This window comes from Argiope bruennichi, chromosome 1, assembly GCF_947563725.1.
Source record: "Argiope bruennichi chromosome 1, qqArgBrue1.1, whole genome shotgun sequence".
NCBI lineage: Eukaryota > Metazoa > Arthropoda > Arachnida > Araneae > Araneidae > Argiope > Argiope bruennichi.
Genome location: NC_079151.1, coordinates 137,566,233 through 137,586,475, shown reverse-complemented (window position 1 = coordinate 137,586,475; position 20,243 = coordinate 137,566,233). Strand labels below are relative to the sequence as shown.

At 30.5% G+C, this 20,243-nt stretch overlaps 1 protein-coding gene and 1 long non-coding RNA gene across 2 annotated transcripts; both read left to right on the top strand.

The window, feature by feature from the left end:
* The first annotated feature begins 274 nt into the window (after nt 1-274).
* On the top strand, nt 275-5,043 carry LOC129970143 (uncharacterized). Its single transcript, XR_008784744.1, has 3 exons — nt 275-393; nt 3,505-3,707; nt 4,933-5,043. It is a non-coding gene; the product is annotated as an uncharacterized LOC129970143 (long non-coding RNA).
* Nucleotides 5,044-8,126: 3,083 nt separating this feature from the next.
* Nucleotides 8,127-16,461, top strand: LOC129969156 (four-domain proteases inhibitor-like). Its single transcript, XM_056083626.1, has 4 exons — nt 8,127-8,535; nt 13,360-13,551; nt 15,176-15,343; nt 16,307-16,461. Exons 1-4 carry the CDS (start codon nt 8,484-8,486, stop codon nt 16,309-16,311), a joined length of 417 nt encoding a protein of 138 aa, XP_055939601.1. The 5' UTR covers nt 8,127-8,483; the 3' UTR covers nt 16,312-16,461.
* Nucleotides 16,462-20,243: the final 3,782 nt, after the last annotated feature.

The following is a 20,243-nucleotide window of genomic DNA, read 5'->3' as shown; positions in this document are numbered from 1 at the left end:
GTCCAACATTTCCTTAAATGATTGTATATTTCAAAAGCTAAGAATTACCATTCTAAAAAATTATTTATTTATTTTACTAATGTTGATATATATCGATATTTTTATTGTAAATGATGAAATTCTGCATTTAAATTTAAATAATTTTTAAAAAGTAATTTCATGCACACTTAAAAAAGCATATTTAACCTTGTATTTCAAGATTTCAGATAATCAAGATATGCAGGTGTTTTTTCTCAACATTTTTATCAAACCGAATATCATGAAGATAAAACAAACTCTCATGAAAACTGTAATAAAAGGACGATTCGCAGACCGTTTTCGTTACTCACAGAAGCTTAAACATGAAGGTTTTCATTGCTCTTCTCTTGGTGGCGGTTGCAGCTGCAAGCAGTAGTAAGTGCGAGGGCATTTCCAAAAATTATTATTTTATATTAATTTGAGGTTTAAAGTGTTTATTTTTTAATGTGCACAATGTTTTTGTAACTTAATTATTTCGACTGTCAAAGCCTGATTTACTTTTAACAATGGGAAATGGGTATTATGATTATTAAAAATTTCGGTCTTCAGATTTTGATGAATGTATACTATATAGATCTTCTTGTTTCAGAAAAAAGATATCTTGTTAAAATCATGTTTCAGAATATATATGTCTGTGAACACCATATTATATCTATATGGCTGAAGTACATATTATGCTTAATGAATGAAATCAAATATATGGTGTTTATACTCAAAATTGTACATTTTCTATTCAATTTTGGACGAACTTCGATTATATAAAATCTGCATATCTGTATGTGTATGACGATTTCTATAACAATGTGATTAAAATACCAAGTTACATAGAGCATTCATATTAGTTTTTCCATGGTTTTATACATTATGCTTCGACTTTATAAATTTTTTAATAAAAAACGGTTTCTATATTTCACTATGATTTGTACAAATTATACAATGGTTATTGGGAACTTTTTAAAATTACAAACTACTTGCTTTTGAATAGCTTCATAAACTTCATCATATGGTACTAAAAGCTTTTGAAATCGAAAAATTGAAATGTGTCATATGATGTGATCACCATAATTGAAGATCTATTAAGAAATTTGGATCAAACTCATCAAATTAAGTCCTTTTGGTTTATTCTTTAGTGTATGTACTAATTCAGTAATTAAGAATTATATTGGACTAAAATAAAGTGGGGACCTGCTACTGAAATTGTAAATCCGCATCATATTTTAGTACATACTAGCCATCTTTGACGACCAGTTTATTCCTGCAGATTATATGCTTTTTAAACGATTTGTGTAGAGTAGTTAATTAATTCGAATTATGTAGCGACGGTTAAGTGTATTTTGGCGCTTAATAAACTTTCTGTTGGAGCCTATTTCTTGACTTTTGCAGCTTCAATAATTAGTGAAGCATTGAATTAAATGTAACTGTAAAAATTTTCAATAATGCAGTCTGAAAAGTGAATGTAGAGGTAAGTTTGACTGTTGCCATTCAGCAATAAACAAGAAATAACAACGGTTTCTGTGCCACAAGTGATAGTATTTTAATATATAGACATTCTGATTTATTCCTAAAAGCTACCGAAGAGTTATTTTGACACAAATTTGATTATTTTTCACAACAAGACTAAGCGAATAACGTATAAGATTAATAATGTATAAGCAGGCTATAGTTTAATGCAACGTACAGCTCAGAATATTTAGAACCTTTATCTAGCAAATGAGACTGGCGACTAAATAAAGAATTTGAATTCTTTGGTGATCATTCAGATTCATTTTACTATCTTTATCCATCTAATAAAGCTGGTAATTATCCTGAGCAGGATATTGTTTAATGCAACTTATAGTTCTGAATATTTAAAACTTTTATCTAGCAAATCAGACTGGTGACTAAATAAAGAATTTGAATTCTTCAGATTCATTTTGATACCTTGATCCATTAGGTAGATCTTGAAGCCTTGTCAATGAACCAACAGCAATTGGAAGTAAATTCACATAGGTAGCAAATCCGAAGAGATCCATATAACCAAAAAAGGATTTTTGTTTCTTTACATCATTGCTGTTGCAACACATCCCCTATATTCTCTTATTTTCTTATTAATAGACGTGCTGATTTTAGTAGATGTCTGGATGTTTAGTATTGACAATATGCAGATATTTGGGTTTAAATATTATTATTTTTAATTCACTAAATGATTCAATGTTATAAATCCCTCTTCCTGCAACCGAAAATAAAATTCGCTGTAGGAATTTGACATGACTATGAGGGGCTTCATCAACCGGCCTAACATCATATATATTTCTTCCGGAGTCACTTCTTTTTTATACTGTTTCAAGCTCTGGAGAGTTTTATTCTCTTATTTTAGAGAATATTAATATTTTCTACAATTATATTATGAAAAATATTTACAATAGTAGAATTCTGGAATAGAACTGTAGAGGAAGTATATTTATTGTAGAGATGTCCATAACTTAATTTTGTATAAGATGTGCGGTTCAGGGATTGCCTGGTTGGTAGAGCGTTGGATTCGCATCCTTTGAGTTGCGAGTTCGAATCCCTCCGGCTGAGCATTCCCCGTGTACGTGGGGGCTGGTATACGTATAAATCTGTCACAGCCACAAAGTTCTCCATGCCGAGACAATACCACTGGGGGTACAGGTTCATGGGTTCTCTGATTATGGAATGAAATGTGTGAATGCTACATTATATGCAACGCTTATTTTATTTGTATGCAGCAAAAATGTATGCAAATGTATGCGACTAAATGTTGCAGGAAAACTTACTAAATAGAAATTTATGAAGAATTAAAGAAAAAATTTTAAAAAAGAAACAAACAATGCAATTGTTTTTGTAAACATTAGAATTATAGCGCTCAAATGCTTTGACATCTAAAAAATAATTTAACGTATAATTTATTCCAAGTAGAAAAACCCTGAACATTAAAGTGTATAAGAAATAGGGATGAACATGAAATGAAGAATTAACGAAAAAAAATGAAATCGATCTGAGGATTTTGTTTTAAATTACTTCCTGAAAGTGAAACTTGATAAATTCTTCAGACCAGATTCATTATTTGATTTTTATTTCCATTTTTAAATTCTTAGACTTTTTCTTCTTAGCATAAGATCTGCTTCTCAATACGTATGATACTCCCCCTTCCCCAACACTCACCAAACTGGTCAGTGCATTTCTTGATAATTTCATTTCGACCATTTCTTTTACTTGCTTATCTATCACATAAGTATAGGGCTTAGTTTTTTATGGCTCAGGAAAATGTAAGGCTTTTATGGCTCAGGAATATAATGATGCCACAATAGTCAGATTCAAAATTGTTTAAATGAACAATATAGTACACCTTATAGATTTCCACATTTTTTAAAACGTGTTTTCTATTAGATCATGATTTGTTTATTAGAAGCTTGTTTATATATTTTTTTTATATTTCTATTATGTTTATTTGTTTATTTATTTATATTTCTAAACACTTCGTTCTAGTCTCGAGGGAGGACTGCCCACCGAATAAAGAGTACGGTTCCTTTGGCGATTGCCCAGCCTCATGCTATTCTCTTGAGCACCCAGTGAGGGCTTGCACACTGAAGTTGAACTGGGGCTGCAAGTGCAAGGCCGGTTACGTTCTGAGGGAGGACCAGGTTTTCACTTCAGATTGTATCAGACCCGAAGAATGTCCATAAGATGAAGTAAGTTGCAACACAACAGTTCTATTTTTATGGGCGACGAACTTTGTGTATCATTTTTTAAAGATATTTTGTTCCCTATGTTAATTTGTATGAGTGACTGTATAAAATGCATTTCTCACCGGGCACGTCAAATCAATAATGATTGTCACTCATACAAGATCCATATAAGATTTAAAATTTCTTTTTTATGGTGGCTAGCAAATTTTTAACATTTCTCTGTCATGCTGCTATAAATACTGCAATTAATGATATGTTACTATGTTATTTAGTTAATAACATAGTAACATAGAATTAAGCCAATAACAATCACCTCGTAATTTTAACCCCGATCAGATCATGATGACGACACCTGAGCTGGAACCTCCCTCTCCAAACTTCCATACCTCACCAGCGGCAGGATGTTTGACCCCGACGGATTTAACTTGCACCAGACCCGCTTACAAGACGGTTCTTCGCTGGACGCGGGTATAGAGCCTTAAACCCTCTAGTTCCGGAACCGAGACCTTACCACCCTTACACTGTATTGAAACGCCTAGTTTAAGAAACTACTGAGACGCCTAGAAGTAGTGAATAATATAAATTCTGCATTTAATACAATCAATAAAAGTAACACACTGGAATGATTTACGATTGTAGCAAACTAGAAACACTCTCTATAAATAAAACTGTGGAAAATTAATGAACAGAAATTTATTGGTCACTATTTTAAAATTACCACAAAGAGATTTAATGGCAGCTCAAATTGATATTACAAACAAAGGCAGAAAATGTACATCTACATCTTAATAATCAATACTTAATACCTTTGTTATATCAAAATGTCCTGCATCAAAAAATCATATACAATAAAATATGCAAAAATTTGACATTATAGGTAACATTTTACTTTTGTGATGATAAAATTTCACATAATATTACATTAAATAAGCGTAAAAAGCGCTTTTTCTCAATAAAACTGTTTGGTGAATTTCATGTTATTCTTTTGTATTCAAATGTTATTAAAACTTTTGAAATAGAAATATCTTCTGTCATTAGCATTTAATTTAAAAACATCTCTATGAAAAGTGGATTTGTGGTTTTCTGCTATGTTGTCTTATTTTTTTCTGTGCTACTTTGTGTATATTACATCTCTATAACAGCTAATTATTTTTTTTTATTTTTTTTTATATTCTTTATTGTGTGTATGATTTGAACCTTATTAAATATTTTTCTTTATCTTTTACAGCTTGAAATTCTTGAAACACTTCTCTCATTATTATTGGTACCTTATGTTCATTTGCAATGTAACTAAATTTATGATTTAAATTCCATTCAATAAAAGTGTAAAAATCTGTCACTGTGAGTTTTTATTTCTTTATTTAGTAAGTTACTCACATTTTTATTGCGTAAACACATAAATATTTTAAATAATCATTCACATGTAATTCATTTGAATACGCATACTGTACATTCCCGAGTATCCGGTTAGCTACTATCCGGCCTAATTTTCATTTATCATTATATGAGGAAAGCAAGGCGTTGCAGAAGCTTTAATCTATTAAGGACTTTTTCAGTAACTAAAAACTTAAGTTTTAACTCTTACCTTAGAGTTACATTTTCATATCTGTGTTATTTTTTATCAATGAAAAATAAAATCAGTTTCAGACAATTTTCTTAAGAATTAGGCCTACCATTTACTTTAATGTTTTGTTTATGTTTCTTGCATTTAATTCGAATATTCAAATGTATGTTAAAATGTGAAAAATTTATATGCTTTAAATTACTTTTTCTATAAAAAATTCTTGAAACGTTCAGTGCAGTATGTAAACATATATAAACCACCAGTACAGAGCCTTCTATTTTAATTCTACACATTATAGGCAACTGCTTCTATGATTCCCTGGGCCGCATCTGCGTTCACATTGAGATAAATGGAGGGCTTAGAAGTGAGAAAATATGTATTATAACAGTGCAGTTGTGGATAAAAACTTTGTCTTCTGGTATTGGTGGGCACAAAAATGAGTTCATTGAACTCTGGCCTATCCTGTTGTTTTATTATCGAATCTGCCCTTTCGTCACATTAGGCCGGATACTCGGGAGTCTACTGTATTCGCAAAATAAATTAGTGATGAAATATTTATTATACATTTGCATTATAATTATATACATTTATTGGTTAGAAGTTTCGGTGCAAGATACTTCTAAGGTATGTTATACAAAAACATTCTTGAACCAGCTTTAGTGTTTTTTTTTAACAAATGCGAATTTATGTTTTAGATGCATTTTCTCTTTCCCAATTGAAACCAAAATTCCACACAGAACTATAATTGCAGTCTCAAAATCTCATGCCAAACTCGATATATTTAAACCTACTTTGCATGATATTTTTTTGAAATAAATTGTGAAAAAAAAAATTGTGAAATAAATCCGGGTGATATAGTTCATACTCTAGATTAAAGGAAAAAAAAATGTTTTCAAAAAAATCCTAGTATAAATATATAAAATAATTAAAAAACAGTATGATGGAAATATCCATCATCATGCAAATTTACATGTTAATCTTAGGCAAATGTTTCCCACTTCTAAATTTCTCCACTCATTATCGCTTTTATTATCAAAACAATCTCAGATTAGTTATAAATAAGAGCTTGGTTTGAAACACTGGTTAAATATTGATTATAAGCACTTCAAAAATTTGAAATTGGTGAGTATCAAGTGAAAATGATCTCTCCGTTGCCCGTCAACACGTGTATTCAACCGCCACTTGGCGGGTAATCCCATGTTATATAAGACTAGTGATCATTTGTTTCGCGTCACGCCCTCCCTTCCTTACTTCTGATTTTGTGCAGCGCTGTGGTGGACGTGCCTTGCATTCTTCCAAAATAAGCTTACACACACACACACACACACACACACACACACACACACACACACACACACACACACACACACACACACACACACACACACACACACATAATGATAATTTTTTAAAACTTTTATTTTTAATTTTTCTAGCTGGCAAACAAAGTTTTGGAGCTCGACCGGTTTTGAGATGAAAAAATACACATGTTTTTTCGAAATATCGTCAAAGTCAATAAGTCAAACCGGTTTAATCGTCAATGTGAAACCGGTTTAAACTGGCTAATCACTTAAATTAATTAAGACAATTCTTAAGAATTCAGATAATGTATAATTTGGAAATTAAGTTGTAACTTTAGTTGGCGATAAATCGTCAAATGTCACAAGCTTCTGCATTATTTGCTAATAACCCTATTTTAATCAGTTGAAATTATCGCTGAAACAACAATCTTTATGGATTAAACAGACAATATTTTAACTTGTTTGGTTTATTTTTAAAAAAACGTTGCGCGAGTTAGGCAATAACACTGTGATTTATAAGAGACTTCTGAAACCAAAATTTAACAGAATTTTTCAGTTTGTGGCCAACTGAAATTACAAAACCACGTACAAAATTTCATGAATTTAAGTCAATACGTTTTAGATTTGTATCTTTTACATGGTTGTGAAAGTATAGACAGACATACAGTCATGTCTTGGATGAAATTAACTTCATGTTTAACAGGTACCTACACTTTATAGGGGAAATTTGTGTATTAAATATTATCTCTATAGCTTTCTTCGTTATGAAACTACCATTTTAACTTATATTCAAACAGCCGGAAAGGCAGGTTTCCTCTGAATGTATTTTCCTTAAAATGTGATAGAAAACTGTAAATTTTATGTAATTATTATTAATATATAAATCAATATTTATTATCAATATTATTATTAATATATAAACTGTAATTATTATTATTATATATATCAAATTGAATTCGTCTAGTTCAAAACGGGTTTTGATTTATCGTATTCTCAGTCAGACAGACATCAAGCCAAAAAATGTATTTTGGGAAACGAAGGAATCTGAAATGTGGGGATTCGTCAAAATACCGAGATTGAGTTTATTGACTATTGAAAAATTTTGCCATTCTATAGTTTTATATTCGAGAAAGTAAAGAAAAAAAATAATGCTTTAAAATAAAAAAAAGAATTTTTTACATTAATAGGAATTGCAATTAAAATTAATAAATATTGTATTAGTGATGATTCAACTTTGCATAGCAGGCTATATATATTGAGGGCAGTGCCTGATAAGTAATGCAAAGATCATATCCTGTATTGCATATTTATTCCTCATTGTATAAATAGAAAACAAAATTACGGATGTAAAGAAAAACTTTCAGTACTATATAAAGATAATTAAATATAAACCACAAGTAAAAAATCGGAAATAATTACGATATAATGCATACATTAAACAGTATTATATCTCTAGGAATGCCAATTAATACCAAGGACTTTTTTTTATCGATAACTTGTTTACAGTTTGATAAAACTGTAATCATGTTTTGTTTCCTGTGTGGTTTTAATAGAGACATAAAGCACGCGTTGTGTACACAGAGAAGTCAAATTCGTTAATACTGCACGTGGTAGTATTCATTCGTTTTCAAATTTTCAAGTTTAATTTTTTATTGAATTTAGGGAATATATCATACACACGTCTTGATATTTTGTATCAAGTTATATTATTTACTGAATTAATTTTTTACTGAATTCAAAATTTCTTATACCCTGTACAGTTTGCTGGTCTGGTAGTCTTCATTCGTGGTATAGTATTCATTCGTGTTATAATCTATTCAACAAATAAGAATTAAATAAGAAACAAATTATATCTGGTTTTAAACCTTAAATTTAGTCGAATTTTAAAATTCTAAGAGAGGAAAAAATATAACTATGAAAGTTTGCATTCTTTTTGTTTTGATTGCAGTTGTCTTTGCATTTGAAAGTAAGTATAGCTTATTATTTTTTATTATTATTTTGAAGGGAAATTTTAGTGTGCAAAATTAATATTATGAACAATTTCAGATTTAATTAATTACTTCTTTGAATATTCTTTTGATTTGCAGTAAAATAGTTTTCACTTTTATAAAATAAAATTTTTATTAATGTTAATTATTAATACATTTTTTAATTAATTAATTAAAAAAATAATTAATTAATTTCGTTTAGAATTAATTAATTTTTTAATTAATTAATTTTTATTATGTTAGTATATTAAGTCTCAAATAGAAGTAAAAATGGTTTCTATTTAATGCAAAATTATATATAAATGAAGAGAGAAGTAACATGTTTATGCGAGTTAATAAAAGAAATTTTTAATTGTCATTCTCTCTAAAAGGAAGAGATATTTTCCTTTAATACGTGTAAGTAAATGTTATTGCTTATTAAGGACTTCAACTAGAACTTCTTTAATCTTTCAATTTATTAAATAGACGAAGGGAGAAAGCTTTTCAAAATAAAAATAATTCATTTTAAGTAGGAAAATAGTGCATTATAATTTTGAATAGAAAGATGTTATTGCATTACATTCTGTAACCTAATATATAAAAATGAACATTTGTTTGTTCGTATTTACTGTTCATCCGATTGCGATAAAACTTTGCCAACTTATTGGTTGCACTTGAGCAATTGTTATAGCTATAGTATAGGCATTATTGATATTTATTTTGAACATAATAAAATTTATGAACAAACCATTTCATAAGTTTCTATAATTGAATATTATTTTGAAATTGACAAAAGAAATAAGTAAATTCAAGTTCCTCAAACAAACGAGGAAAGACAAGCGAACAAAGAAGCAAATTGTTTATGAATTGCAAATTCACTTGTTTCTGAATCTTAAGATCAACATGCGGCAAGAATCTATGCAACTATTTTTAACGGAAAGTCGAATGGGGAAGATGTGCTCATTCCACGCATTCTCATTATTCCCACCGACATGCCTTTTGATTGCATTTACTCATTCGACGATCCTCATTTGCAACGATTGTATTTCCTCATTCAACTTCAACAAGGCGCAAGGTAAATTCTTCAAGTGCAGACTGAATCTATAAAATCCGTGTTTTTGACATGTCTAATTATATGTTGGATACTCACGAGTCGAATAGCCAAGAAAGTTGTTTGTTTTATCTGAAGAAATATTGTCTAGCCAAAAATATACTTGAGTAATAAAGTTTAAAAAAATAGAATATATATTATTTATTCTTCTCCTTTATATATCGTTTAATTTCAATGAATTTATTCATTATTGACAAGAAAATAAATAATAAATATATCTTTCTATCATTCCTAAAGAAATAAAATATCTATTTCAAATTTCAAGCAATATTTCCAAAATCATTTCTTCTGTGGCAGCAACGTGCTGGTACCAGCTAGTACGTGTATAATTTTGACGTTATAATGTTTTTCTAGCTTTTGCTCTTTGGATAGTTTCTTCTGTGGCAGCAACGTGCTGGTACCAGCTAGTACGTGTATAATTTTGACGTTATAATGTTTTTCTAGCTTTTGCTCTTTGGATAGTACCAATTACTACTTCCAAATACAGGGTGTTTATAAAGTCCCGGACATATTTTGATGTTTAATAACTCATAAAATAATAAAGATAGATTAATATTAATAACATAAATGGTTAAATAGACTCAAAAAGTTTCACGACCCTTGTCAATGAACTTCCACGTGTGCCCCCTTCTTTGCACGGAGAATATCAAGTCGATAGTCAATTTCACGCCAGGTAGCGGCAAGCATGTCGGCATCCACAGAGCCTATTGCGGTTGTAATTCTGGCTTTTAGGTCATCAATGTTCGACACTCTCCTCCTGAAAACGTTGTCTTTTACAAACCCCCAAAGGAATAAGCCCAACGGCGTTATGTCAGGTGATTTGGGTGGCCAAGGAATTGGACCTCCTCGCCCAATCCATCTTCCTGGAAAATGGTCATTCAAAGAAGTACGAACGATGGTACCCCAATGAGGTGGTGCACCATCTTGTTGCAAAAAGACATGTGGCTGAAGCTCTTCTAGTTGTGGAAATACGAAGTTTTCCAATATGTCTAAGTATACGACTGATGAGACCGTCTTTTCTGTAAAAAAGAAAGGCCCATTGACTCGGTCGTGCATTAGTCCGCAGCACACCTTAACCATTGGGGAATCCCTTTGTGGGGAATACTTCTAATTTCTAGAAAATTCTTTTTCCAAAGCAAGATGCTGTTGTTGGATGGAGGATCTTTTTGGTAAATTCTTCTGAAATTTCTCTGTGCTTGCACTATCGATTTCGTTTCTATGAACCACCATAGAACATTTGCTTTCTCTTGTGTTGTATGAATTCTCCTTAATATCCGCTCGAATAAAACATCACATACAAAAGTACTACATAGAACAAACACATCAAAACTAAACATAACATTGCAATAGTTGCCAAAAACAAAAGAGAGAAAAATGCAATTAATAAGCAGACGATATTTAGAAAAGTACAGATATTTAGACTGGAAAATGAAATTATCTGAAATTAACCACACGCGCAGACGATATTTACAAAAGTAAAAATATTCAAACCTGAAAAGGAAAATATATGAATTATTCCATCAATAAATGCCATAAGTTTGTTTATATCTTCATTATTTTATGAGTTATTAAATATCAAAATGGGTCCGGGACTTTATAAACACCCTGTATTTAATTTCTTTAACTGACTGGATAATACCTCCAACGTAGGGTAATATTATTAATTTCTACGCCCTTGTTCAATATTCCTGTGAATATATTTAATTACACCAAAGACTTTTTGTATTTTCTATTTAATGAATTTATGATAAACGAAGTTAAAGATAATATGTGACATACAACTGATCTTTTCATCTGTCGAAAAGCGCATAAAAGCATAATTTTTTTAATTGTATTCTTAACACCTATGGCGTCCATTTGATTTGTCGGAAGTATCAGCTATTGTAATATTTCAATTGAATCTTTTGTGGATAACTCAGTCAGAATGGCTTTCACAACGAAGTATTAAAAAAATTGTCAATAATGAAACTCGTACTATTTAAGTTTTCTAATGTTACAATCATTGTAATATATACCTCTCTAAGTTACTGGGGAAGGGGGCGGTGGTCTGAGGATAAGGCCTCGGCATCGGAACCGGAGGGTTTTAGGGGTGAGATCCGATTCCACTAAAGAATCGTCATGTGAGCGGGTCTGGTGAACATTAAATCCGTCGTGATCAAATGTCGTCCTCATCATCTGACCGCAGTTCAAAATTATGAGGTCCATCCCAAAATAGGCCTACTGTTGTTTTAAAATGGGTCGTTAATATAACTAAGCTCTAATTTTCTGCTCAATTTTCTCTCTAATTTTCTGCTTTAATATTTGGAGTCTACTTTTGAAATTAAAGTGATTTAACTTGAGCTAATCCAATAATAAAATTGTTTAATCGAACAAAGTACGTTCGTAAAAAAATGTAAGAGTAGGGAGAAGAATTATTCAATATGAAATGCCAGAAGATAGATCCAAATCCAATTTGGGGGACTATTTGCCTTATAAAATTCAATTGTTTGTATAAAATCAGTTAATTTAAAGGGTGATAAAATATATTTAAAACGGTTTTTAGTTGTCATTCCAAAGTAATAAATTTTTCTGAAATTCTTCACGAAATAATGGAAATACAATATATTTAGGGCAAAATTTAAGAAAATAACCCAAATGAATAAGGTGTCATTTAAAGTAAAACATATGATAGGTTTTTTTTTAGTTGGTGCTTAAATAGTGAAACTTTGAATAATGCGATAATAGAGTTTGACATAGGAAAAAAAAAATATTGGCAAGATGACGTTGACAAAAGATAATTTATCTCTTGCACTCGTAACGCGCTCTTGCAGATTAAATTTTAATTTAATTTTTTATGAATATACTGTTGGAAAATATATAAAGCAATTTTTCGAGATTCATTAAAAATTTTAAAAAAATTATGCGGTTTCAATAAAAGTTTAATTTTTTAAATTTTGAATTGATATGCAAATTTTTTTTTACTGTAACATTTTTATGGTTATTGCTGACAACTCCAAAATTTCGTTTAACCCCTTCGCATGCAACAGCGAGTCTGACACATGCCATGATCGAATTATTGCATTTTTAATTTTAAATCTGCAATTGAGTGAAAGTAATAAGTGATTTAAAATGCAAATAATTTTAAAACACTACAGCATCTCATATTATAAAAATTAAAATAATAATAAATGTTCGAAATAGGATGTGTCATCTAACAAGGAATTAGGTAAAATCGTAGATCAAGGGTTAATTGTCAATAAATTCAAATTAAAGTTTCAAAAGATTTTTCTTCTAAGTACACAATACACACATGCACACATTGACACATTAACACACACACTCGCACACACATGATAAAACACACACTAACACACACACACACACACACACTGACACACACATACACACTGACACACACACACACACATACACACTGACACACACATACACACTGACACACACACACACACACATACACACTGACACACACACACATACACACTGACACACACACACATACACTGACACACACACACATACACTGACACACACACTGACACACACATACACACTGACACACCCACACACACAGTTATTATAAGCAAAGAGTTTTATTCAGCCGCAATTTAATTATGGAATTACCAATATCATTCTTTTAAAAATCATTTACATATAAGAGAATTTGTAGACATATGTGTACTTGCATCCAATTCTTTTTATACGCATTTTCTAGTTTCTGACAACTGTCCAGCGAATAAAACACTTGGATATTTTGGCGACTGCCCGGAATCATGCCTCTCGCTCGTAGTACCGCCAGCATTTTGCACGCTCAAATTGAATTATGGCTGCATGTGCAAGGAGGGTTACGTTCTTCTTCAAGATAATGAATTTTCTTCCGATTGTATTAAGCCAGAAGACTGTCCAGGTAATTTTGTATAAAATATTTACTATTCATTTTTATAATTCTTGTAAAAGAAAGTGACCAACATATTTTCCGGAAAATAAATTAGTAAATTTATTAAATCTATTAGAATGCAGACGGGATTTCTTTTTAACATAGAAAGTCTTCTTTGACAAAAAAGCTCGATATTATTTTTTCCAAATGAACATATTATATGTTTTTGTACGCCGTTGTTAGAAATCTTAGAAAAGAAACTAAACCGATTTCAAAAATTTAAATTTCTTTTGAAAGCTTTTGACAAGGGGATATCAATAAGTAATATGCATAATTATTAACACAATAATAAAAAATTCAATGAGTGCCATTATGAAACAGAAATGAAAGTATTTTATAACCAACTTTGTTACTTTTTGATATAATTCCCATTTTTATTGAGGTATTTGTCCTAAGGCTCGATCAGTTTGAAAAGTTCGGTCTTATAGAAGGCCATCAACCCGTTGGAGGCTGGCGACTAAAGTCAAACTCTTGATTGCTGACAAACCTGTTTAAAGAATCAAACAGATGAAAGTATGAAGGTATGAGTCTGGGCTATATGGTGGGAGCTCTTAAACTTCTCAAACGAGTCATTATAGTTTTATGTGAACGGAAGGATAAATGCTTATGACCCCTCAATGCTTCATATAAACGCCTTGTACTTACATAGAAGCTTATAAACCCTCGATACATCATTAGTGATCATCTAAACCCATTTTCTTTATTTCTAGAGATCATGCAAATTATATTAAATGTTCAAATTCAACAATTGATGAAATTTCACCGATTTTCGTTGCCAACCTGACAATTTCACCAGTTTGAAGTATAACTAACTAATCAGAATGCTCTATCATTATTGTGTTATTTTTACTTATTTTATTAAAACCCTGTTTTTATATATTTTTGTTGTGATTAGATTTAATTCATGATGTTTCTTTGATAAGATTAAATTAATCGAATATTAGCTGCCTGCCCCATTAACCATATTAACATGGCCATTCCCAGTTTTATGAAAATGCATGTGGTTAAAATAAAAATATGTACTATCTATATATGCAGAATTATTTTTAAAAAACATACCATTCACTGGTGCGATTTCGCGAATTTTTATTACATAAGAAATCCGATGACTTCTAGATTTGTCATGAATGTTCATTTATTTCTATTTTGAAGAATTGGTTTAAAATAAAACTTTGACAGAGTTATAAGCGTAAATATCAAAAACAATTTTACCAGTTTTATTCTCAAATATATTGAACAAAATTTGGAAAACTGATGAACCAGGTCAACAGACCAGCCACTGCACAGGCTGCAAGTGTTTATTTCATTTCGCATCATGTTTCTTCCGTGTCCCTCTCATTTACGAGGGATACCTCAAAAACACCACTTCACTCTTACACTCTGTGTGGTAACGTCCCCAACAACTCCCCCCCCTCCCTCGAGTTATTGTTTATTAACTTTAAACATTGTACTTATATTATCATAATTTTTTATATTCCCTACTTCTCGCCCCCCTTCATTATCGAGAGTTTTGTAAAACAAACTAATATGCCTAACAGCTTAATCCTAAAGCTTTGCCAAATATATTCAAATAAACGCAAATCACATTTTTCAGCTGCTTATGATTGTGAAAAAGCCCCGGATAGTGGTATGTGTAGAGGATACTTCCCTCGTTATTACTACGACCCAGAAGCCAGCCAGTGCAAGGAGTTTATCTACGGTGGATGCGGTGGTAATCTAAACAACTTCAAGACTGAAGACGAATGTAAAAATAGATGTGGAGGTAAATATTATATAGCTAATAATAGAAATTTCATCTTATATATATTATCGGGCTTACATTCGGCCTTTTATAAGACGGCCAGTAGGCAGCGCATGCGTTGAAAGGCTGAAAAATATCGTTCGGCCGATGGCAAGTACTTGTATCGACGGTACAACAGCATGCCGCTGTATTGTATTTTTCTTTTAGTGTGCATGCTTTGTAGAATTTGGCAAAGTTTTGGCTTGAAAGAATTGTTAACTCATAGTTTAATTCCGTCATTTTTTTTTCTCTTTGTTCTTTCTGATAAGAGGTTGTGTTTTTTTTCTTTTACATTTTTTTCTACAGTTTTCTAAATTTAGGTGCGTTAACTTTTTTATTTTTATTTTATCATGATTACTAGTTAAATATCTATTATTTTAATACGATACGCAGTGAAAAAGAAAAATTAAACTGCAATTTTTAACGAAGTATGGAATACTTACGAAATTGTGTCAAACATGAATCAGTCCTTGTCTGCGCATACATTGCCTACTGGCCGAGTGTGAATCCGGCAAATAGTTATATTTCTTTTAAGGCCAGTTTGATTATCGTTACTTCATGTTCCTCACGTGCCATCTGATTTTACATTAAAACACATTTTAGCTCCTGCTTTTAATTCCTATATGACCACATTTTCCGTTCATCGTTTCATGGATATTTTTTTTATTGAAAGTTCGTACCTGTTCACATAATTTACGTATTTAAACGCCAAATAGGGAAAAATATCCCTATGGATATTTTTTTATTGAAAGCTCGTACCTGTTCATATAATTTACGTATTTAAACGCCAAATTTTATAGTATTTCCCACAGCGATTTATGCCATGTTCCTTTTATGTCATGCTTTAGCTTTATTTTATAAAACATAAATCCGTTCTTTGAATCATTTGTAATATTTTCTTCTTTTTATACAATAATCACTTTTTTGTTTCTATATCTTTTGCAGCGTAAAGTTCCTCAACAAAAGAAAATCTGATGACCAATGGGAGAACGATTCTATGTTTCGACTACGAATTCTTTTGTGCTTTAATATTTAAAATACTTTTTATGTTAGTTTAAAACGATAATATTAGAATAACTCGATTTTATCTGTCAGATTTTTCTGTTCTTTATTGGCATTTTTTAACAAATAAAGCTATATGTTTTCAAAAAGCATTAATTTTCAACTCTTTTATGAATTGTTTTCAAAATTATTCATTCTTCTTCATGCAGTGTCTTTCAATAAAAGTCCCAAAAGAGTATTTAGCGATATATTGATATGATGTCTATTTACTTGACTTCATAAAAGGGTGACAAATAATATTGCAGATGTCATTCAATGATATTATCTATAAGCAAAAAAATGAGTAGTGGATTTGAAAACTGAATTGAAGAAGTGCAACTGATGCTTTTTTATAAGTGGGAATTGACCCTTTGGAAATGTTTCAGATAATAAATAAACCAAAATTACCAACTATTTAGTAATATATCATATTACTAAATATTGAATTTTGGTTCATATATTGAGAGTATCATAGTTAAAAAAAAGCACAGAACAATAAATCTTCAGAAAATAATCATAATCGTATTTACATTTGAACATTTAAAACAAATTGTATATTTTCTTTAAATAAAACTCTTAATTCGCTGAATCGAACGCATATTTTATTAGATATACCTTTAGATCATGAAATTATTCATCATAGTGTGCACATTCATTGGATAGTTTTTAAGATTCACTGTATAGTAAAATTCATTATTATGTGTTGATTGTTAAAATTAGTTTCAGTCGCTATGAAATACATAATAAACTCTTTTTTTTATTAATCACAATAATATGCATCTACAACTATTATTCTTTCCTATTTCTGAAACATAATCACACGAAGTATAATGACATTTCTAATAAACTATTTTTAAATTGGTGATAAAAATGAAGAGACTTAGCATATGTTGTTGAACTTTTTTGGAAACAAACTAACGTATTTTTATAATACCTGGAAATATTCTGAGAATCACATTAGAAAAACTGAATTAGATAAATTGACATGCTACATTGTTTTTTTATTATAAATCAATAATTAGTATCATTTGAAGACTTTTTCTATTATTTGCATACTTTAAATAATCTTCCTATCACTTGCATAATTTGAAAAAACTTTGTATCATTTTTATAGTTTGAATAATTTTTCTATATTCAATAGGAATGAAATTTTAGATTGATGCAAATTTCACACTTCACCATTTCTTCCTCTTTGAACTGAATGACTCATCTACGAACACGTCAGAGATTTTCACCTTTCCTATTGCATACCTCTAACTAGTTTAGTTCCAATCTAAGTTGCCCTAATTATCGTGTTCGCAATTTGAACATCTACAGGCCCAAACACCCGTGCATGCGCGTGAGCATTTGTGACGGAGCTTCTAATATAATTTTTTTAATGCTAAGGAAGAAAAATAAAAATGTCATTGTAACAAAAATATAATTTTTTAAATACAATTTTATTAGAGTACTAAAGTAAAAAAAAAAAAAAAACTAATTATTTTATATTGTTTAGTTTTGAACTCATAATTTAGTATTATGAATATGAAGGAAAATGAAATTAATTTTTTCATACAGATACCAATAAGTGACACCATGTGCATGAAATCAAAATTTAAGTAAAGAGATGAATTAAATGATGATTTTTAATTTTGAAATTATTAAAACAGTATTATCATCGACAAGGAAAATGTTTATAAGCTAATAAAAAATCTAGCACATTAGATGTGAGTGGAAAATCTATGTTTTTTTCTGACTTGAAACAAGTGAAGTTAAATAGTGAAAGTAAAGTATAATAGTGAGCGTCTTTTCACAAAAAATTAATTTTGTGAAAAGACGCTCACTATGTTTGATTAATAAACCCACTATACTTGATGAAACCAGACTTCAATTTTAAAATTGTTTTAATATACTTGCACTGTATATGTTATCAATTGAACATGAATAAATACCGATCAGTATATTTGGATTTTAATTTCTAAATGTCACATTGACATACAGGATGATCAAGAAATAACAGAATGTGTTCGGAGCCTATAGAGTGTTATGTACTAGACAAAGTACAACAAAATTTAGCCACCGTACACATTAAAGTATGCGGTTTCGATTTGTCAAGAAAAAAAATTATTACCTTAAAACGCCGATAGGGGAAATCCTATTGCTGCAATCGCATAATGTGTGAAAAAAAGAATACATAACTGCCAGTGGAAACAGTAAATAACAACACACCAAATACCAATGAAAAACGTTTAATATAACATTTTAAAAATTCGTCTCAAGGTGATCATCAGCCTGATGTTTCAATGATTGCATGTGGTACACGAGGTTTCCGAAGGTGGCTCGCAGTGTGTGGGTTTGTGTTAACAGTGAATGGGTGTTATCTTATACGGATAAAATTTCAGAATCTTATTCAATATCTTCTACACCGTCGAGAACGGGATATCTGTTTATCGTGATATTAAACGTGCACTTCTGGTACCTTGCTTATTAGCTATCGCCTGATCCATTACGGTAGTTGCAACTTCTTCAACTTGTTCCTGCTTGATACCTTTACGTCCTTGGCCTGGGTTGCATACCAAGAATTCCTGTTGTTTCAAATCTTTCAACCTTCTTCGTAAGTTAACAATGGTCAACGGTCCTCTACGTAACTGTTTTAACCTCCGGTATTCACGAAGAGCAGCACTGGCATTTTCATTCCGCTGATAAAAGAGCTTCACTAATAAGGCGCGTTCACTTAGTGACAACGCCATCGACGGGAGAATTCTTGTAGAATGATTTTAATTCCCTCAACCCTTTTTTTATCCTCGATATCGTGTCACAGAGTATTCCTATAAGCAGATTATATAATAAAATTTTCAATCGCAACGCCAGAAATTTCCATATTGGCGTTTTTTGGTACTAATGTTTTTTCTTTACAAATCAGAAGCGCAAACTTTACTGTGTATGGTGGGTACTTAGCACGCTACAAGAACACCTCCTGTTAATTCCTGATCACCCTGTATTTGCAAATAATCTGTGAAGACGTGACAGCATTCATCCATGTAATTAAATCCATGATTTATCTATCTTTATTGAAAGAAGTACTGAATATAATTATTTAATTTAAAATAATTTTATTTCCCAAATACTTGTTTTTAAAGAGAGAAAGAAAAATAAACAGATTGCTTTAAAAAAAAATCAATCTTACTATTTGTAGAAATTTGTTAACCAATGCATTAGTGATAACTCTGCGTTGTATATGTAACAAGCCATAAGGACATATGTAAGCCATAAGGACAAGCCATAAGTTGTATATGTAGCAAGCCGTATTGAGAACAGTGTGTAATAAATAGTGAAAAGAACATATCCAAGGTTGTTTACTCTTTCTAATTCAACAAGCAAAGAATAAAATAACGGATGTAAAGAAAAACTTAGTTCCAATTAGCTGTAGAGGTCATTAAAAATAAACCGTTGGTAAAAAAGAAAAATCGGAAATAGTTACTAGATATATTTATCAAGCAGTATAGGAAAATCTATTATTACCACGAACTTCATTAACGATAATTAGCTTTCATTTTGATAAAATTGTAATCGTGTTTTGCTTCCTGTGAGGCTCCAACAGGGATCTTAAGTCTCGCGAATAAATAGAAATCAGGTTCATTAAAATTACACATGGCTTCTCATTTGCTCAACAAATGAAAACTAAATAACGAAAAGATTATATCTCACTTTGAAATTTAAATTTTAATTGAGTTTTAAAGTTTTTAGAAAGGAGAAACGCAATAATGAAAGTTTTCATTCTTTTTGTTTTTGTTGTCTCTGCCACTGCATTTGAAAGTAAGTATAGCTTTCAATATTATTATTTTTTTTTGTTTCTATGTGA

Bases quoted from the DNA above. Each gene is read 5' to 3' on its own strand.
- LOC129969156 (XM_056083626.1), top strand. From the start codon at position 8,484: ATGAAAGTTTGCATTCTTTTTGTTTTGATTGCAGTTGTCTTTGCATTT. The intron at 8,536-13,359 runs GTAAGTATAGCT...CGCATTTTCTAG, and splicing joins AGTTGTCTTTGCATTTGAAA to TTTCTGACAACTGTCCAGCG. The intron at 13,552-15,175 runs GTAATTTTGTAT...CACATTTTTCAG, and splicing joins TAAGCCAGAAGACTGTCCAG to CTGCTTATGATTGTGAAAAA.